Source organism: Rhinopithecus roxellana, chromosome 3 (genome assembly GCF_007565055.1).
Source record: "Rhinopithecus roxellana isolate Shanxi Qingling chromosome 3, ASM756505v1, whole genome shotgun sequence".
Lineage (NCBI taxonomy): Eukaryota > Metazoa > Chordata > Mammalia > Primates > Cercopithecidae > Rhinopithecus > Rhinopithecus roxellana.
In genome coordinates, this window is record NC_044551.1 from 156044621 (window position 1) to 156065605 (window position 20985).

Here is a 20985-nt window from a genome sequence, read left to right on the forward strand (position 1 = left end):
AGCTACTCCGGAGGCTGAGCCAGGAGAATGGTGTAAAACCCGGGAGGCGGAGCTTGCAGTGAGCTGAGATCCGGCCACTGCACTCCAGCCCGGGCGACAGAGGAAGACTCCGTGTCAAAAAAAAAAAAAAAAAAAAAAAAAAGAATTTAAAGATAGTAAGAGCATTAGACGGAGCATGAGGCCTTTCTATGCACCAAGCCCGGTGTGACTGCCCATCACCCAGCCCAGGAAGGCAGTCCTATGCCCAAACTCTCTCCCCTCCTGGCAGGCCCAGCCCAGCCTGGCCCTAGGGCCTGAGGATGGCAGGGGGGACATGGGGAGGGGCCCTAAGAGCTCAGGCTCCTCAGCAGGTGAGGGCTAGGCCTAAGGTCCCCATTCTGTTCCCTCTGGGCTGCCCCAGCCCCAGCACTCCAGGGCCCACCTACTTCTGGGTGGCTGTGCCCATGGCCAGGCCCTGCCTGCAGGGCCAAGGGGCGGCACCTCTCTCCAGCTGGACAGCACATTCATGCCACAGCACTGAGTCCGCCTGCCTGCCGGTGTCCACACTGTTCCTCTGTCCATCCACTTGTCCTCTCCTCTCCCTCTTGGCTCCTACTCCCAATTTCCCAAGTTGCTGGACCAGTTTGAAGCCTCTGCAACTCCCCAGCACTTTCCTCTCCACCTTCTCCTCCCAGAACTCCCCAGGGGGCTGTGGATACCAAGCCCCACCCCTTGTAGACAGGGCTCCATGGACACTCAATTCAACCCAAACCACACAATACGCATAAAGAACAAGGTGGAGAACAAGGTCCCAGATCCATAGTAGCACAAAGGAGCCCACACACCAGAACTGATGCAGCCTCTCTAATCACCCCACAGAAAAACACAGGTCCATGTCACCGGAGCCCGGCTCCATACCCTGTCCTACTGACAGCTTAGTGGGTTTCTTGGGCCCTGACTTTCCTCCTTGTGTCTAGGGGTTCTCTCCTGAGTGAAGGCCAGGGAAGGTGGGGCTTCAGGCAGGTCCTGGAACAGGTGAGGGATGGAGGGGGCTGAGCGCAGCTCCCAGGGAAGCTGGAGTGGCCAGGGCCTGCCCCAGGCACCTCCATTTCCCCAGCAGCTGGCCTCCCCGGTCCCCTAAGTCTGAATCCTCTCCCAGCCCTGCTACGACTCAGCCTGGGACTTGGCCTGAACCTCTTCTGTTGTCTAAGTTTCAGTTTCTGCATCTGTCAAAGGGGGATTAGATTGTCTTCCTACACATGGCTCTTGTGCAAAATAAAAATATTTCTAAAAATGGGGGTTAGAATGTTCTGTCTCTCTCCTGGGCTTGGCCAGATCAGAGACACTCACAAAGGAAACTGAAAGTTCTGGTGCCACCGATCTCCAGTTCCCAGACCTAGATAGGGTCCAGGGCTCCTTTACTAAGGAAAAGGCTCAGCCAGAAGAATTTCTGGGGAAAGCAGGACTGAGAACCAAAATGTTGAATCTGGCTGGTCAGAAACCCAGGGCCCATCCATACCAGCTGGGGTCAAAGGCAGAGTGTGGAAAATGAACAGCCATTGGGTGTAGACCCAGTGAGACGTGTGTTCTGGGAGGGGCGCAGACAGCATGGAGTGGCTGGAGTAGGTGTGCCACAAGGTGGTCTGCCTGCAGAGTTTTCCTTGGTTCTCTTTTCTCATGATGGTTCTGAAGACCTGGGATGTCACTGAACCACCTTTGCAAAATTATGAAGACAGTGAAAGAGATCTAACTTAATCAGTTCTAGCTTGCTTCTAACCTCTAAGTTGTCCTTCTTCATTCCTGAGTGTAGGCTGAACTAACCTTGGGAGAAACTTAGTTTTTAGTTTATAGTCTAAAACAAAGACAATAACAGCCCTTTCTCAAAGCAGACTTCCTTCTTGCCTGAGGACTAGAGTGCCTTTGTAGGACGGACTAACATTAGCCACAAGATTAGAAATTATGGTTTAGGAGTCATGCAGCTGGAGGCTACAAGATTCTGATCCTCTCTAAACTGCTCCTAAAATCAGTGCTTGGGATACTTTGCAGACCCTGCACTTGATGGATCAGCTGGCACCACCCAGTTCCATAAATTGCCTCATTGGAACCTGGGAATCCCACCTAGGAACTGACTCAAGGCAAGGAGACAGCTTCGACTCCCTATGATTTCAGTCCTGACCAATCAGCACTCCTGGCTCACTGGTTTCCCCGCCATCCATCAAGTTGTCCTTAAAAACTCTGCTCCCCGAATGCTTGGGGAGACTGATTTGAGTAATAGTAAAACTCTGGTCTCCTGCACAGCCAGCTCTGCGTTCATTACTCTTTATTGAATTCCCCTGTCTTGAGAAATCAGCTCTGTCTGGCTTGGGCAAGGTGAACCCTTTGGGTGGTTACATCACCACGCCATTGACGGCGCTCTCTTACCTCTGGAAGTTGTAGGGATGTATATTTGGCACTCTGTAGGAGGGATGTAATATTGTGAAATATATATTTGGTCTTTGACCTCGTTTCCTGGAGTACAATTTCTAAAATCTTAGAATTCCCAAAATGATGTCTTCTTGTGTGCTAATGATTGACTGATGGCTAGCAGCCCCTAGGGTAGCTTCAGGACAGGGGCTGGTTACCAGAGAGACCAAGGCAGGATTTCAGCCCCCTACCCCGCACCCCCAGCCGAGGGAGGGCAGACAGCTTGGAGGGTAAGTTGTTCGCCAATGGCCAATGGCTTAATGAATCATGCCTACCTAATGAAGGTGGAGGTTCCTGGACAGTGATGCATCCATGAAGGGCGTGGAAGCTCCGAGCCCATTCCCCATACCTTGCCCTACACATCTCTTCATCTGTATCCTTTGTAACATCCTTTATAATAAACTGGCAAATGTTTCTCTGAGCTCTATGACCACTCTAGCAAATTAGTTGAACTCAAAGAGGGGGTTGTGGGAACCTCATCCTGAAGCCAGTAGGCCAGAAGCTCCGGAGGCCTGGAGTTGGAACTGGCATAGGAATAGGGGACAGAACGGGGGACTGAGTCCTCAGCTGTGGGATCTGATACCATCTCCAGGTAGATAGTGCCAGAGTTAAATTTTGGTGGGCACCCAGTTGGTGTCGGCTGCAGAACTGCTTGTCTGGTGTGTAGGGGAAAGCCCCCACGCATTTGGTCACAGCCATCTTCTGTGTTGTTGTGGAGTGAGAGAATAGAAAAAGCATTTTGAAGGCTGGGCTCGGTGGCTCACACCTGTAATCCCAGCACTTTGGGAGGCGAGGTGGGTGGATCACCTGAGGTCAGGAGTTCAAGACCAGCCTGGCCAACATGGTGAAATCCTGTCTTTACTAAAAATACAAAAATTAGACGGGCATGATGGCGGGTGCCTGTAATCCCAGCCACTCAGGAGGCTGAGGTGGGAGAATCTCTTGAACCTGGGAGGTGGAGGTTGCATTGAGCCGAGATCACTGCACTCCAGCCTGGGCGACAGAGACTGTCTCAAAAAAAAAAAAAATTGATTTTGAGTTTTTTTTTTTCTTCCTTAGAAGGGACATCAGAAGAAACACCAATGTCTGCACTCCCAGCACCCCAAGCACCTTTTGCAGAGAAAAGAAGTGAGGTCACTGGGTTTTATTTGAGTCCAGAGGGGAAGGCCTTGGCTCCCACCCAGGCCCCAGGGCCCTGAGGCTGGAGGAGGGAGGCAGGATGGCAGCACAGAGCAAGGTCTTCCTGCCCTCCTGGCTGCCTGCACACGGGAGTGGAGACCCTCAGAGCAAGCCCCAGCTTCTTTCAGAGGAGGGTAGAGTCCAGGACTAGAGCTCTTCTCTTGTGGCTGACACTTTCTCTGAGCAGGCCCCTTGTGGTCCCCCACACAGCAATGACTCCAGAGCCCCTTGGCCTTGTTGGTGGGCTTCATAGATCTGGTCTTCTCCAAACTCCCCCAAGTAGTGCAAACATGTCCTGGAGAGCCTAGGGGAGCCCAGTGGGAGCCTCAGATGCTGCCCAGCCCACAGTGGGGCAAACCAAGGCTCCAGGAGCTTCATTCTATCCCCAAACCCCGGGCATCACCTGGTAGGCCAGGGGCCTCCTGTGACCATCACGCTGATGCTTGGCTCTGGCCCCTCACTAAGTCCTGGGCCTGTGAGACGTTTCACTTGGTCCACTTCTCGAACTCCATAGCTGGTGGCAGTGGAGAGGAGAGGAGTACAGCTTTGGCAGGAGCCTAGCCAGGGAGAGACCCTTCTCCACACCAAGCTGGGCATGCTGGGTGTTTGCGGAATTCAGAGAGGGAAAGCCTTGTCCCAAGGTCACAAGGTGACCTTGTCTGCTGGCCATCTGCTCTCTCACTTGCTCTCAGCTCCAGAGCCCAGACTTCATCCCAGCCAGCCCCTTCCTTGGACCAGGGTCCTAGTGGAGTGTGTGTCGTGTGAGCAGGTGAGTGGGAATCTCCACCCACCAGGCCTGCCCTTGGAGGAGGGAGGTAGGGGCAGGATTTTCAACTCACTCCTGCCAGTTCCGGGAGCAGCTCCGGTCCAGGACATCCGTGTAGACCGACTCGCTCAGCTCCCGCCGCCCCCCAAAGTTTGGGGTATGAAGTTTGGTCTCTGCTTTTGCCAGATTTTGCCACATCTGGAACAAGGAGGCACTGGGAGGCAGGGCCTCAGGACTGCTGCTCAGTTAGGGGGAGGTGGGGAGGATAGGAGCAGAGTCTCTGGGGAGAATAAGGCGGCAAGAGAGCTGTTTGAGCAGGAAGCACCTGTGAGGCTGCTGCACGGCCCCTCCCCCAGTCCCCAAAGCTCCCTGGGATGGGAGTGGGGGATGGGAAAGAAATGCTAAAGTGGTAGGTGAGGCCTGGGCACTGGGGTCCCTCCTCCAGGGCACACCTGCCCAGTGGCACGTGCCATTTTATTTTTATTTATTTATTTAGAGTCTCACACCGTCCGTCGCCCAGGCTGGAGTGCAGGGACGCGATCTCAGCTCACTGCAGCCTCCGCCTCCCAGGTTCAATCAATTCTCCTCCCTCAGCCTCCAGGTACCTGGGACTACAGGGGCGCCACCACACCCGGCTAATTTTTTGTATTTTCAGTAGAGATGGGGTTTCACCATGTTAGCCAGGCTGGTCTCAAACACCTGAGCTCAGGCGATCGGCCCCGCTCAGCCTCCCAAAGTGCTGGGATTATAGGCACGACCCACTGCACCCGGCCAGCATATGCCATTTTAAACCACAAGAATAGGCCGGGCGCGGTGGCTCAAGCCTGTAATCCCAGCACTTTGGGAGGCCGAGACAGGCGGATCACGAGGTCAGGAGATCGAGACCATCCTGGCTAACACGGTGAAACCCCGTCTCCACTAAAAAATACAAAAAACTAGCCGGGCGAGGTGGCGGGCACCTGTAGTCCCAGCTACTCGGGAGGCTGAGGCAGGAGAATGGGATAAACCCGGGAGGCGGAGCTTGCAGTGAGCTGAGATCCGGCCACTGCACTCCAGCCCAGGTGACAGAGCAAGACTCCGTCTCAAAAAAAAAAAAAGTTTAACCACAAGAACAAAGTAAGAAAAACTAACAGCACAAGTACTCCCAGGCCCCCACCTCACAGAGACACTGGCGCGCAGGCATGCTCAGCAGGTGTGTGAACCCAGACACACGCATACTCACGTGCAGGTGCTCACACGTGTGCACGTGCACCATGTACACATAGCCAAAGTCGCCCCGTCAGGTTTGGGGAGGGAGTCCAGAACCAAGGATGGGCCTGGAAAGGGAGAAGCCTAAGGACAAGTGAGTGATTCCCTGGGGTCTCAAGATACGATGGAAGCCTCCCAGATTGTCTGCTCTCTGTTGGGCAGGCAGATGGGTAAACTGAGGCATGGAATATAATTAAAGACTGCATCTGTGGTTTGATGCCCAGTGGTAGGGATCGGGGATCAAAGGCTGGTGGTAGAATGTGAGGTGGATTGAGGGGTCTGGCTTGAGAAGGGGTGTGAGTGAAGGACTCACCTGGTAAGCCACAGCTCTGCAGGCATCACAACGCAGGTGAGTGGGCATATGGGCTGAGTACATCTCCTCATCGTCCAGTTGTGGGGCTGTGGCTGTGAGTGGGGTCCCTGTCCCCAAGGCCCCCTGGGATGGCCCAGGCTCCCAGCAGCAGCAGCAATGGTAGTGACAGCCTCATGGCCCCAGGAGCCAGGTCAGCAAGTGTAGGATGTGGCTGAGGTGCAGATGTGTGTGTGGTTGTGTGGTGTGGGGACTGCCACAGAACACCTGGCCTAGACCAATGGGGAATTGACACCTCACCCCTCCCATCCTCCTCCCACTCCCTCCTCCAGGGCCCTGAAGATGCCACGTGGGCATGTCTTCTAGCTGGACCCTGGCTCCAGCCATCTCAGCTCAATTTCACAGATAGGGAGCAATGAGGCAAGGAAAGGGGCTGGGCCTGGGCAGGAACACATAGGGGCCCATACCTCCCACATCCTGTGATCTGGCTAAGTGGTAGGCACTCTGCTGAGTACCTTGTGGGAAGAGTTGGTTGGCTGCCGTCATCTTTTTTTATTGACCTTTCTGAGAAATAAGACTGTCATGTTTATTCTGCCTCTTCCAACACAAAGGCTCAGAGAGAGGTGACAAATCCAAGGCCACGTAGCTAGAGGGGCCATGCTGAGAAACCCAAGCCTGATTGACCCAAGGCCCCCGGCCACTCAACCACCAGAAGGAATGAGGTGTGGCTGCCAGCCTCCTGGGAGGCAAATTCAGGGAGACAGGGATGCTACAGTGTTTCTAAGACACACATGGTCTCCTTCCCTAGCCCTGAGGTCCCCTCCACCCAGGCCATACCCAGGCATGGAAGGACACTGTGGAGGGTGTTGAGAGGCCATGGCAGGAAATCAGGCACCTCACACCAGTTATTTCAGCCATCATGGCTCCATGGTCAGTGATTTATTACACACCAGGATGAGGTAAAGGCACCTGGGGTGGCCCCAGGGCCTCCATGCCATCGGAGCTGGTGTCTCTAGCCAGAAAACGGCCAGCTGTTCTGATTCATAGCTCTCCTAGTCAATTTCCAGTCCAGGGCAGAGAGCAGGGACTGCTAGACACCTGGGCCCCCTGACAGGCCTGGAACAACGAAGGCATCCATCCCCATCCTTGCCACTGCTTCTCATGGAAACTGTCCTTCGCAAACTCATCACATCACACACCAGGCTGGCAAGGGCCAACCATTTCTGGTTCAGAACTATACACAGACCCCCACGCACACCACCTCCCACCTCATGTAGACCCCCCTCATCTCCCTCAGAGGCTCCTGGAATCTCAGGGCAACTGAAGTGCAGGCTCTGGGCCCTGTCCCTTGCTGTGACTGCTCTGTAGGGCCAGCCCCTCTCTGGGCCTTGTTGCCACATCTGTTACTGGGGAGTGGAATCTGCCAAGAGCTGCAGGTCCCTCTGGCTACTCCACCAGCGGTATCGCTTCTACTGCCAGCCCTAACCCACCTTCTAACCACACAGAGGGGTCAAGAGACTCCTGTGGGACAAGAGCCCAACCCTCCCTCTTCTCAGACCTTCCTGATGACCATTTCACCTACTCCCGATGTAGGGGGTCGGGGACAGAAGCCCCACCCCTGGCCCAAAAATGAGTCAGCTCAGCTCTGAGGCCCAGGCTCCCCATCTTCCCACCCCAAGTTCTAGGCTCACCCCTGACCCAGGCCCTCTCTGTATTCTTTGCTTTGCTTCCACTTGCTGTCCCCCTGCCTTAGCTCCCTTTCTCAGAACCAGCCTGGCCTGGGGCTGTACTGGCCACTTTCCCCCCAGTAGCCTCCAGGGCCAAAGCTCAGCTCCTCTTCCTAAGAGCAGATGTGACAGCCAGGGTCCTTCCTGCCACCTCACCAGGGGCACTGGCCAGCCTCACCTCACCTGGGCCTGCTAACAGGGAAGGCAGACAGTTCCCCACCCTGTCTCCTGCTGCTCCGTTCCTGCTGCCACAGGGCAGCTCCAGCACCTCCTCTGATGGGCTTCTGGGGACAAGCCCAGGGATGCCTCACTTTCCCTATTTGCTTGCCCACATATACACATATACACACACCCACACACCACACCACACCATGCCCTGGGAATGCCTGGGAAAGGGATACATAATTTCGTTGGGGGAGGAAGTAGGCAGCCACTTCCTGGGTGACTCCAGCTCCACCAGCCTCGGGGCTCAGATTCATTCTCTGAAGATCACTTCCTGTCCGACGACTGGCTGGGATGGGTTAAAGACAGAGGCAGTGGAAAGACAGGAGGGTAGGGGCTTGGATGCCAGAACCTCCCAGGCCATCCAAGGGCTCCAACTCCATGGGGATCTGCCCGGGGCCTCACAGTGGGAACAAGGAACCCTTGCCGGGCTGGGTGGGCACTGAGCTGGAGGGCGGCGCACAGAAGAGCAGAGGAGGTGCGGGGCTGGGGGTCCCGCTCACTGGCAGGTAGTAGGTCCCGTCCAGGGGCCCTGCCTCAGAGACCCAGGGTAGCTGGGGGTTGCCGAGAGCCTGTGGGCCCGGGGACGGTGGCAGGGAGAGGCTGGATATAGGCCCATAGGCGGGCGGGTAGAGGCCGAGGCCCAGGGCCAGAGGGGTGTAGACGCGGTGGGGCGGCCCAGGGGACGAGGGCGGCAGCAGCACCTCCACGTACTGCCCACTCTCGGGGTCGAAGAGCACCCGCAGCCGAGGCTGACGCGGCGCCTCCACGAAGTAGTAGCGGCCGCTCTCGGGGTCCACCAAGACCTTCCCCCGGGGCGCGGCCCCGGGCGGCTTGCGCACTCCTGGGAGGGGCTTTGCGGGGACCGGTCTGTGGGAGGCGCCGAGGCAGCGCGGGGCTGGGCAGGGGCCGTCCTGCCCGCCGACGCCAGGGACTCCAGCGGGAGTGGCGCCTGGACGGCAGCCGGGGGCTCGGGGGCCGTAGGAGGTGTCTTCGGTTTGGGTGCTATCCCAGGGCTCGGGCTGGCGTGCACCTGAGGGGAGCTGGGGCGGGGCGATCGGACTCCTGCTGGCCCTACGGGGCAGCGCTGGGATGAGCTGCGGGCGCCGCCTAGAGGGCTGGTCCGACCCTTCCCGTCGGGGACAAGGCGCTGGGCCTCTGCATCCCTGTTCTTTCCTCCAGGGCCGCGCGCTCGCACTCCCGAGGTTACCTCGGGCCGGCGACCCAAGGCCAGGGCCCCAGGCAGGCGGATCTCTGTGCGCTTGAAGGGCTTTGCTGTGCTGTTCTCTGCCCTCCGCCGCATGACCCCGTTGGGCTGTGAGGCGTCCTGGGGGACCGTGTCGAAGGACGGTTCTGGAGGCTCGTAGGGGTGCGGCACGACCGGTAGAAAATCCTTGATGAAAACGGAAGTGTAGTGAGCCGGGACCGGGGGCCCCAGTGCCGGAGGCTCTTGCGTCTTGGATTCGCCGCCCTCCTCCCCGCAGGGGTCGGCAGGAGGCGCAGGTAGCCTTGAGCCTGGGGCTCCTGCCGGGAAGCCTGGCGCGTACGTGGTCTTCACCAACTTGCGCACGTCTCGAGGCCGCGGAATGGCCACGCGCGGACGTCCCGAGGCCGCCTCTCCAGGACCCAAGACTTCCGGGCACTTATCGGCGTCCAGGGTGCCGACAAGGTGGCTGCCGGGCGGCTCGGGTGCTGCCACCTCTGGGGACGGCTGACTCCCTCCAAAGGCAAGATCCGGAATCTCCCGCGTGGATGGACTCTGCATCTCTGTTGGTTCTGGAGTCCCGGGTGGGGACGGTGTAGGCGGTGCCAACTCCTCCTGAGTTAACCCATTCTGAGCTTCCTGAGTAAATACTATCGATGCGCCTGGCCCCATGGGGTCCCACGTCTCTTGGGGAGATGGGCCCCAAGTTCCAATAGGACGATCTGGAGCCTCCCACGGGAAGAAGGCCGGCGGGGACGGGCTCCTACCTGGTTCCACCGCATCCCCGACTGCCGAATGTGGAATCTCCCACCGGGAAGGGGCTTCGAGGGACGGGCTCCTTTCCCCGGCAACACACTGATTCCACTGGGAACGGATCGGAGGGGAAGAGCTTCTCCTGCTGACAGTTTCCTCGACGGCAAGATTCTGATTTTCCCACGCGGAGGAGGCTTCAGGGAACGATGGGCTACTCACCCTCCGAGTAGTCCGATCCCACGGGGACAAGTTCTGGGGCGACGGGCAGCGAGGACCCCGTACAGCCCCATTTGGAGCCTGCCACGGCGGGGACGGGCTCCTTGGCCTCACAGCCCTACTCGGAACCTCCGAGGGGACCCTACATTCAAAAGGCGGACTCCGTGCCCTCTGGACAGTTCGATCCGGCGCCTCTTGCGGGAACCGAGTCTTCCGCGCCTCCTGGATCTTCTCCTCTGACTGAAGGAAGATGCTAGAGCTAACAGGACCCAGCGGCTCCGTCCCGGGCGCAGGCTTGTCGCGCCGAATCGCTCGCTCGCGGAGGCTGGGCCACGGCCTCGGGGCTTTGGCGGGGGCCGAATTATCTTGTACGCGAAGTGGCCGAGACTTAGTCTTCTCCAGGACCACGCGGGTGCTGCGGGCCGTTTCCCGGGTCGCAGGTTCCGGCAGCCCCGTGGGCCTGAAGGTGGCGCTGCTCGCGGCCGGGGCCTCGGGACTCAGTTTTCTGGCCAGCGCCGTCTGCACGAAGCCCGCGGCGGCCTGCAGGCGGCCCAGCGACTCGTCCAGGGAGCCGGTGCGCAGAAGCAGCCGGGGGCGCGGCGCGCCGGCCGCCCGCGGGGGACTCTGGGGCCGGGGGCGCAGCTCGATCTGACGCTTGGGCACCGTCCGGGGCCTGGCGGGTGCGGCGCGCTCCTCCAGAGCCACTTCCACACACTCGAACTGCGCTGGGGCGGCAGGACTTGGCCCACGGGGCCGCAGCTCTAGGTAGGTGGCCCAGCGGGAGCCACCATCTGGGGCCTGGGACTGACGTGGGACAGGAGCGGGAGATGCTGGCCCCGGCGGCAAAGGACTAATGAAGGCCGGCTCCGTGAGCTGTTGTTGTGCCTCGCGATTCTCTGCACCGGAGCAGCCAAACAAGGGCCCGACGCCGAAGATGACTTCCATCTCCCCCGACGGCAGCGTGCGCAGCTGGGGCTGGGGTGGCCGTGGGCCGGAGCCCTGGCCTCGCGAGAAACCCGAGCCGGGCCCGTGCCGCTGGCGGCTATTCTGGGCGCTGACGGACAGGCGAGGCTGGGCACCCGCCCCCCGCCCAGGGGCCACCCAGGGCCAATTCGCTGGGCCTTCCGCGTCCGGCCCAACGTCCGGGGGCTCCGGAGAACCCGGAGCCGTGTAGTAGGAGCCTGACGAACCAGAGGAGTCCTGGCGCCGCGCGGGGGCCGCGGGCAGCTGCCTCGGGATCCCAGGCAAGGCTGGCGGGGCGAGCGCTGTCAGCATGGTGGGGCCGGACGCCGCGCACTATCTCCCTCGCATTCGCCTCCGCTGGTGGCGCCGGCACTGTCCCCGCCCCGCCCGAGGATGCCGTGGGGTCACCGCGCCTTAAAGCGGCCGCGTCCACTCCTGAGCCAGCGGCGCCTGCAGCAGAAGAGACCTGGGCCCTGCACCCTTCCCTGTCCAGCCCCCATGCCCAACTAACACCCTTCTCAGGCACAAGCCGGAGTACCTGGGGTGGGCTCCAAGTTTTGGCGGACAGGCAGGTGAGGTAATGGCAGGCCCAACTTTTGAAGCCTTGGAGCCAGGAGTTAGGCCCAACTCCACCCATCACAGGTGAGGAAACTGAAGCCCAGCAGGGATCCGCCTGAAGTCAGGCACTGCTATGTGCGGTTCAGGCTGTGAGCCAGACCTTCAGACCAGGAGACTCAGGTAGAGCCAGCAATTTCATCTTCCCCTCAGCCCCGGGTGTCTTAACATCACTGCAGGGGACCCCCCCATTGCTATTGCTGGCCTCAGCTAGAGCTCCTAAGGGTGCACACACCACCTTCCTTGGTCCCAGTTACACTCTCCCCAATCCCCAACCTTCAGTAGAGTGAGGAGTACCGACCAATAGAGGCCTCCCTGACTCCTCAGGGCCTCAGGAAGGTACTACTCTGGCTGGACCCATTGCCCTCAGTGGGACCTATCGGAAGGGGCTGGAGTGGACAGCTCTAGCTTTCACAATCTGCCTCAGCACCTAGAACAGGCCCTGGATACCGATGTGGGGTCCCATGGGAAGCTTCGAATTAGCTTGTGGTCCCAGCTCCAAAGACCCCTGAGGCCAGAACAGCCCTGTGCTCCCCCAGGTACTCACAAGGCCCTAATTTCAGCCCCCACAGCCTTAGGACCTGCCCTGGGGACAGGCACTGGTGGGGAGGCAGCCACCACCTGTCATTGTCTTACAACTGTGGGCACCACTTGCCCTTAAACTTCTGGCTTCAAGGTCCTGCTATGACTCAGGCCCCAGCTGGCCCTGGAGCAAGAACACTGACCCCTCCTGTGTACTTGGCCTCAAACTGACCCAGGACGGGCCACACTGGGCTAACCTGACCCCTGAAGTGGGTCCTCTGCCTGGGTGTGTCCTCATGATAATCTAGGGGACACTCAGTGATGGCTTCTGAAAGAATGTTGCTAGACCATCCCATCCAGCCCTGCCTGTGCAACTTGTGCAAGTCCAGGTCCCTTCCCAGATTGTTTCTCCACCTTAAAACCACACACAGCATTGTCTTTTCTCTTCCTCCCATTTGTGAAGCTCCTATTTGTTTGGGGGAGGGTCAGCAGGTGCAAATGCAATTTGCAGGTATAACATTATTATCATGTGATAGAAACGGACTTCCCAAATTCCTTGTGGTTCTGGAACCCACTGTCTTTGAAGTTTCTGGTCAGGGCTTCCAGCCCTGTAGTCAAGTTGGGAGAGTTAAATTTACCAGGACACTGGGAGTGGGGTAGGATGTTACCGGGTAACCAGGGCTGTTTATATAGGAAGGGATTAAATACCCAAAGGAAGCGGTGGTGCCTACCAGACAACAAACACCCAGCTCCTCCCCTAGGCTACAAGCCCCCACCTTGTGGACCCCTACCACTACCCAAAAGGGAGGGAAGTAGCAGGGGCTAGAGCCTGGGGACTCCCGGAGCAGAGAAGGCAGAGGCTGGGGATTATAGCCAGAGAACAGGAAAGTGGCGGCCATTTTATTTTTCCCTGGGATGCTGGTGGCTGTGGGCCTGATGCGTCCCTGAGGCTTTCTTACGCTTCTGGTCCAGCACCTGGGCCATGTAGCTCTCCTGCTGCTTCTGGATCCGGAAGTCAGACATGTGATTCCTGCAACGGAGCCGGCTGGTGGTGGGCTGTGGACAGCCCAGGGTACGTAGGGGCCAGAGGTCTGGCTCTCCAGTGTCATCAACACCCCCAGCCAGGCCCAGACCCCTCACCTGAAGATCTGTTTCTGCTGGCTGATAACTTGCTGCAACTCTTTAATCTCATTCTCTTTGCCATTAAGTATATCTTCTTGCTTTATAATGTGAGACTCAATCTCTGTGGGGGAGAGAGGCAGGGAGGAGGGGTGGTTCCCATCCCAGGGCTCCTTCCTGAGATAAGGCATTCCCTCATGGGGCTTTTCAGAGCTTGGCTGCCCACCCAGGAGTTCTCCATGAAGAACTGCTAATACCTTAGTATGAATGAGTTTATTATGCAGTCTTGGGGGAGTGCAGTGTTTGAGGATTGTTGTCAGTGACTTCACAAGTCTATTCTGGACCAGAGGACCCACATGAGGGCAGGAGAAGGTCCTTGGAGAGAGGTGGGCAGTCCTGCCCAAAGGCTGGAAGATGAATGGCACCTGCCCTCAACTCCAGCAGGTCTTTACAGATGTTGCCTCCTTGGAGAAACTCTCCCTCATCTAAAAATTACATTTCCCAGTACTTCCTACTCCCTCTTCCTGCTTTCTTTTTCTTTTTCTTTTATTTTCTTTTCTTTCTTTTTTTTTTTTTTTGAGACTGAGTCTTGCTCTGTTGCCAGGCTGGAGTGCAGTGGCATGATCTTGGTTCACTGCAACCTCCTCCTCCCGAGTTCAAGCAATTCTCCTGCCTCAGCCTCCCGAGTAGCTCGGTGGGATTACAGGCGCCTGCCACCACACCTGGCTAATTTTTGTATTTTTAGTAGAGATGGGGTTTCACCATGTTGGCCAGGCTGGTCTCGAACTCGTGACCTCAGGTGATCCACCCACCTCGGCCTCCCAAAATGCTGGGATTATAGGTGTGAGCCACCATGCCCGACATCCTGCTTTATTTTTCTTAACACTTTTACCTAACATACCATATACTTTATTCATCTGTCTTCTCCAATACTGGGATGTAAGGTCCACAAGGACAAGGATCTTTGTTTTATTCACGCCTTTATCCCTAATGCCTAAAACAGTACCTGGCACATAGTAGGTATACAAAAAGTATATTTGCAGACCGAATGAATGGGATGTTCCTGGGGCGTTAGGACTTAGAAACATGACCTAGTTCAATCCAGTCCAACTAAACTTCCTGGGGGCTGGCTAGATGCCCAGCCTTCTGCTAGGGCTTCAGGGTTGATGGGAGAAGATGGAGTTGCCTGGATTTTCAGACCTGTTTCCTCATTTCAAAGATGGGGAAAGAGACAGCCCTATCCCACAGTGGTATAGGGAAGAACCAGTGAGATACTAGTGGCAAAGCCTACCCCCAGATTAATCGTACATTTGGGCAAAGGTGACTTTCTGAGGCTTGAGCCCAGAAGTAAGAGACCAGTCTGGGTAACATAGTGAGACCTCACCTCTGCAAAACTAAAAAAAAAAGAAAACTAGCTGGGCATGGTGGTGGAACGTGCCTGTAGTCCTGGCTACTTGCTGAGGCAAGAGGATCACTTGAGCTCAGGAGTTGGGGGCTGCAATGAGGTGTGACTGTGCCCCTGTACTCCAGCCTGGGTGACAGAGCAAGACCCTGTCTCAAATAAATAAATAAATAAATAAATAAATAAATAAATATATAAATAAATGATAATTTTTCTGTGTTGGATCAAAATCCAAGGAGACTGTAGGGATCTGGGGTGCTTCATTTACATAACTGCCCCACATGGCACCCTGGAAAATTCTGATTCCCACAGAAAGAAAATCCTACTGTCTTTAAAGGTTGGACAAGGGGCCAGGCACAGTAGCTCACGCCTGTAATCCCAGCACTTTGAGAGGCCAAGGCGGATGGATCACCTGAGGTCAGGAGTTTAAGACCAGCCTGACCAACATGGTGAAACTCCGTCTCTACTAAAAATACAAAAATTAGCTGGGTGTAGTGGCACATGCCTGTAATCCCAGCTACTTTGGAGGTTGAGGCAGAAGAATTACTTGAACCCAAGAGAGACGGAGGTCACAGTGAGCCAAGAACGTGCCATTGCACTTCAGCCTGGGTGACAGACCCATACTCCGCTTCAAAACAAAACAGGCCGGGCGCGGTGACTCACGCCTGTAAGCCCAGCACTTTGGGAGGCCAACGTGGGCGGATCATGAGGTCAGGAGATCGAGACCATCCTGGCTAACACGGTGAAACCCTGTGTCTACTAAAAATACAAAAAATTAGCCAGATGTGGTGGCAGGCGCCTGTAGTCCCAGCTACTTGGGAGGCTGAGGCAGGAGAATGGCATGAACCTGGGACGTGGAGCTTGCAGTGAGCCGAGATCTCGCCACTACACTCCAGCCTGGGCGACAGAGAGAGACTCCGTCTCAAAAAAAAAAAAAGGATGGACAAGGATTAATTAACTAGAACACAAACTCTGAAAATACAGAAATGTCTAAGCATTTAAGATTTCAAAAGAGAAGACCTGGTAAAAAGTGAAGGCACAGCATGGAAAGGAGGAGAGACAGGTGGAGGGAGAGAATGAAGACATGAGTTCACTAGGTCATGGGATGAGGACTGTTGAACCTCCTTCCCAGGCGTCCAGCTAAGTGGGATTAATTACTTGTGAAGTTCGTTTGGGAAAAAGAATAAGAAATTTGTGTGCCTCTTTGAAAATAAAAGCCTGTGGCTCCTGATGATGAGAGAATGGTTAGAAAATCCCTTTGAGAGTGAAGAACTATGTAAGTGTAAAAACCAAACTAAACCACACAAGGGGAGTTTGTAGGGATGGGGTGGGAGGCACTGGCCAGGGTGAGGTTCACATCACCAGACTGGCTCAAGAGGGCTTGTGTCCCACTGGAGGGGTTTAGAATATTCTGGGGGAGGCATCCAGGACCTGTCCCCATGACACACATACATTCCAACAAGCAGATCCAAAGCCCCGTGGGCTTGACTGATCTCTGTTGGAAGGAAATTACCTAGGGGAAGGATGTCTCTGGCCCCACCAGGAAAGAACCCCAGGTTCTTTTTTGGGAAGTAAGGGGATGCCCAGGGAGAGGGCAAGACTGAGGGGACCAATGGCCTTGAGCATGGGGGCAGTGACTGCCTGTTGGGCCCTGCCCTGGCAGGACCCAGTGACCAAATTACTATGAGACTTGTCAGCCTGCCTGGCCAGATCAAGATGTCAGCCTGCTGGCATCTTCCCAGTGAGAGCACTCACCAGGGGAGAGAGAAGGCTGAATTGGTAAAAGGCAGGCTACTCAAGGCTCCACGTGGGAGCCTCACCAGGAAGGACCTTGAACCTCTTGTGCTTGCGCTCTGGCCTACTGGAGATCTGCTGCAGTGAACAAAGCAGATGTTGTGCCTGGAATTCATACCTACATTTTTTTTTTTTTTTTTTTTTTGAGATGGAGTTTCACTCTTATTGCCCAGGCTGGAGTGCAATGGCACGATCTCGGCTCACTGCAACCTCTGCCTCCCAGGTTCAAGCAATTCTCCTGTCTCAGCCTCCCGAGTAGCTGGGATTACAAGCTCCCGCCACTACACCTGGGGAATTTTTGGTATTTTTAGTGGAGATGGGGTTTCACCATGTTGGCCAGGCTGGTCTTGAACTTCTGACCTCATGTGATCCGCCTGCCTTGGCCTCCCAAAGTATTGGGATTACAGGCATGAGCCACTGCACCCAGCCCATACTTAAACTGGGTAACGGGAGTTTTGCATTCCAAGAAATAAACGGGGCTCCTGAGGTGTAAGGACACCGTGTAGCTGACTCTGAAGGTGCCCCACAACTTATGGCACCAACTGAGCCAAACAAGTGGCCCACAGGCATCTGCACAGAGCAGAGTTGAAAACTGGCAGCCACAGATATTTTACTTGGCCTACACAATAGTTTTAAAATTTCAAAATCAATTGTCAACACTAAAAAGTCAGAAAAGCTTCCATTAAAACTTGATTTTGGCTGGGTGCAGTGGCTCATGCCTATAATCCCAACACTTTGGGAGGCTGAGGTGGGGAGTTCGAGACCAGCTTGACCAACATGGTGAAACCCCATCTCTACCAAAAATATAAAAATTAGCCAGGCGTGAAGGTGCACACCTGTAATCTCAGCTACTCGGGAGGCTGGGGCAGAAGAATCACTTGAACCTGGGAGACGGAGTTTGCAGTAAACCATGTGCCACTGCACTCCAGCCTAGGCAACAGAGCAAGACTCCATCTCAATAAAACAAAACAAAACAAAACAACTTGGTTTCACTGGGCATGGTGGCTCACACCTGTAGTTCCAGCTACTTGGGAGGCTGAGGTGGGTGAATCACTTGAGCCCAGGCATTTGAGACCAGCCTGGGCAGCATAGTGACACCCAGTCTTAGAAAAATATAAATAATTCTTAATTTCTGTTTTAAAGATCTGGCAGTCCTATCCCCCTGTCACCATGTGTACCCTTCCCTATTGAGTCCTGACCCTGAGACTAAGGATCAAGTCCCAAATAGGACAGTGCTTGCCCTGTGTTCCTCTTGTATCAGAGTTAGGAGTAACCCAAAGTGGGAAAACAAAAGGTAGACTAAGAAGGTTGTATGTTTCAGGAAAAATGGGAGCAAGCCCATTCCTTTATGGCGGTGAAGAATATAGTACACCGACTGCTTCCCTCATTTCCGTGGCCTGCCTGGTCCCTTAAGGCCTTTTCGAAGGTGTGGCCCACCTGGGCCTGCCTGTATCCTCAGCTGGGGACAGGTGTTAGAGTGAAACCCTGCCTTTGACACAGGCACTGGGTGGTTAGGAAAGAGCCCGTTTATATAACCGTGGTGGAGAGCACGGGCCTCCCGCCTACCATTGCATTTGGTGATGAGCTGGTCCTTCTTGCTGGACTCCTGTAGGACTTTGCTTTTGACACTGGAGAGCCTGGGTGGGGAAGATGGGAGGGTGGGCAGGCTAGCAAGCAGGTGTGTCCCCCAAAACCCACACCCCCTACTGAGGCCCACTCACGCTTTTTCAAAGGCCAGCTTCTCTTTCTCCAGCTGTTTGGACAGCACCTCTACCTCTCCGAGGGCAAACTGTAACTTCTCCTCTTCCTTGGCCAGGAGGACCTTGGTCTTGGCATGGGCAGCTTTCTCTTCCTGCAGGGGTGGCAGCAGTCACTTCATTACCCTGGGCCGCCTTGGGTCTCCTAGACTCCCTTAACCAGCCCCGCTTCTCAGACAGACACATAGAAGCCAGGGCACAGGGAGATTCTGGCCACCTTGCTACTAGAGCTGGAGGTTCTCAGAGGCCGACCTTTCTTTTTACTTTTTTTTTTTTTTTAAGACAGAGTCTCACTCTGTTGCGCAGGCTGGAGTGCAGTGGTGTGATCTCAGCTCAGTGCAACCTCCGCCTCCTGGGTTCAAGCAATTCTCCTGTCCCAGCCTCCCAAGTAGCTGGGATTACAGGCGCCTGCCACCACACATGCTTGGCTAATTATTATTATTATTTTTTTGTATTTTTAGTAGAGACAGGGTTTCACCATGTTGGCCAGGCTGGTCTCAAACTCCTGACCTCAAGTGATTTGCCGCCTTGGCCTCCCAAAGGGCTGGGATTACAGTTGTGAGCCACCACACCCATCGTCAGAGGCTAATACTTAATGAGTCTAACCACAGGGGTCCTGGGAAAAGGGGGAAGATTAGGAGACAGCAGAGGCCCTTACTTACCACCAGCTTCTTCTCCACTGCCTGGAACTCTTCTTTACTGACAAAATTTTCGTCCTGGAGAACCATCTGCAACAGAGCCTGGCTGAGGGAGGGTCTGGGGCTGGAGTAGAAGGGGTGCCCTCTAGGGACCAGGACCGAAAGCGGACAACAGGATAATGCTTGTGGTAGGATGAGACTGAGGCCCTGGGAAGGGAGAATTCAGTTCCACAGATAAACTGAGACTCAGCAATAAGTGCTGTCCTCAAGGAGCAGCCAGTCTCATGGAGGAGGCAGTCCACAGCTAGCACTTCTAACATGTTGTGTGCCTTGATGGGGAGACATAAGGGGATCTGGGGCCCAGAAGAGGTACCAACACAGCCTGGGGAAGGGTCAGAATCGCTTCTGGAGAAGGGGACATTAGACCTGAGATCTGACTGCTATATAGGGTGGGCCAGAAAAGGGATAGACAGAAAAGCACTCTGGATGGTGGGGACACCCATGCCATCGTCAGCTGCCAAGAGGAAGACCTGGGTACCTTCAGTGAATCAAAGGCAATTCAGTGCCTAGAGCTCCATACATTTTGTTGAATTAGAGCATTAGGGTAGCAAATAGGACATGTCTCTCTCCCCTTTCCTCCACATTCAACTTCCCAGAAGGGAAGAAATTGTCTAAGAACAACTTAGAATGAGAAATAGATGTGAAGCCAGTTTTTTTTTTTTTTTTTTTTTTTGAGACCGAGTCTCGCTCTGCTGACCAGGCTTGAGTGCAGTGGCCGGATCTCAGCTCACTGCAAGCTCCGCCTCCTGGGTTTACGCCATTCTCCTGCCTCAGCCTCCCGAGTAGCTGGGACTACAAGCGCCCGCCACCTCGCCCCGCTAGTTTTTTTTTTTTTTTTTTTTTTTTTTGAGGCGGAGTCTCGCTCTGTCGCCCAGGCTGGAGTGCTGTGGCCGGATCTCAGCTCACTGCAAGCTCCGCCTCCCGGGTTCACGCCATTCTCCTGCCTCAGCCTCCCGGGTAGCTGGGACTACAGGCGCCGCCACCTCGCCCAGCTAGTTTTTTTTTTGTAGTTTTTAGTAGAGACGGGGTTTCACCGTGTTAGCCAGGATGGTCTCGATCTCCTGACCTCGTGATCCGCCCGCCTCGGCCTCCCAAAGTGCTGGGATTACAGGCTTGAGCCACCGCGCCCGGCGTTTTTTGTATTTTTTAGTAGAGACGGGGTTTCACCATGTTAGCCAGGATGGTCTCGATCTCCTAACCTCGTGATCCGCCCGTCTCGGCCTCCCAAAGTGCTGGGATTACAGGCTTGACCCACCGCGCCCGGCCGTGAAGCCAATTTTATTTCTGAGATGGAGATACATCTCAACCTTCTTATCAAGACAGAAAAACAAAACCAGAAAAACCATGAACTCCAGCTGGCCAGGATTCTATCATGCCTACCCAGGTAATCTGTGGCTGCAATGCTTTGCACCCATTAGCTGGGGTTTGATTGAGAAGGCAAAAGCTAAGGCATGTAAATTTCTTGGAGGCCCCTAAGTTATCGTTGGCAAGGGCCAAATCTGCGCTTACTGCATTCATCATGGCACTGCCTTTGACTCTGCGGAAGGGTGTCCATAATAGAAGGGATGACAGTTTCTCTGCCTGCACACGAGGCCCATGGGAACTCAGTGACGTCATCTTCACTGAAAATGGGGAAACTGAGGCTCAGGGACTCTACCAGCTCTTGCAGCAACCAGGCAAACGGAAGGGAGACTATGGCTTGATATTAGTTAAAATTCCCTGGTTCAGGAAAGTCCGCCTCTTTTTGGCTCTACCCCTACCGACCGAGCCCAGCCTCCTCCTGATTACGCCATGGGCCATGCGTTCTAGCCACGGCCCCGCATCGGAACAGGTTCTGGTCCCGCCCCCATCAGTGAGGCATCCGGCCCCGCCTCTCCCCAAGCTCCTCTGGCTGCATACCACGTTCCTCAGCTGGTGGATCAGTTCCTCCTGAGACTCAATCACGTCCCGCAGTTGATCGAAGGCGAGACACACAGATCCTGACCCCGCCTTCGACCACCCGAGGGGCGTCGCCATCTTTCGCCCCCGCCAGCTAGTTGGAAATGGCT

At 55.5% G+C, this 20985-nt stretch overlaps 3 protein-coding genes across 3 annotated transcripts; all 3 read right to left on the reverse strand.

The window, feature by feature from the left end:
- Positions 1-3571: 3571 nt before the first annotated feature.
- MZB1 (marginal zone B and B1 cell specific protein) lies at positions 3572-6150 on the reverse strand. The gene is given in 5 exon segments (XM_010388113.2): positions 3572-3925; positions 4025-4135; positions 4461-4585; positions 5949-6053; positions 6055-6150. Coding segments are annotated over 5 exon segments (567 nt in total). The 5' UTR covers positions 6124-6150; the 3' UTR covers positions 3572-3768.
- A 700-nt stretch (positions 6151-6850) lies between these two features.
- PROB1 (proline rich basic protein 1) lies at positions 6851-12833 on the reverse strand. The gene is given in 2 exon segments (XM_010388114.2): positions 6851-8741; positions 8744-12833. Coding segments are annotated over 2 exon segments (3045 nt in total). The 5' UTR covers positions 11343-12833; the 3' UTR covers positions 6851-8295.
- A 201-nt stretch (positions 12834-13034) lies between these two features.
- On the reverse strand, positions 13035-20985 carry SPATA24 (spermatogenesis associated 24). Its single transcript, XM_010388115.2, has 6 exons — positions 20837-20985; positions 18902-18967; positions 18204-18334; positions 18049-18119; positions 13308-13410; positions 13035-13197 (listed from the first exon to the last, which is right to left on the reverse strand). Exons 1-6 carry the CDS (start codon positions 20951-20953, stop codon positions 13068-13070), a joined length of 618 nt encoding a protein of 205 aa, XP_010386417.1. The 5' UTR covers positions 20954-20985; the 3' UTR covers positions 13035-13067.

Excerpts from the sequence above, each read along its gene's own strand:
- SPATA24 (XM_010388115.2), bottom strand. The coding sequence starts at position 20,953 with ATGGCGACGCCCCTCGGGTGGTCGAAGGCGGGGTCAGGATCTGTGTGT. Across the intron at positions 18,335-18,901 it reads CAGTGGAGAAGAAGCTGGTG|GAAGAGAAAGCTGCCCATGC; the intron begins GTAAGTAAGGGC and ends CCACCCCTGCAG. Across the intron at positions 13,411-18,048 it reads GCTCATCACCAAATGCAATG|AGATTGAGTCTCACATTATA; the intron begins GTAGGCGGGAGG and ends TCTCCCCCACAG.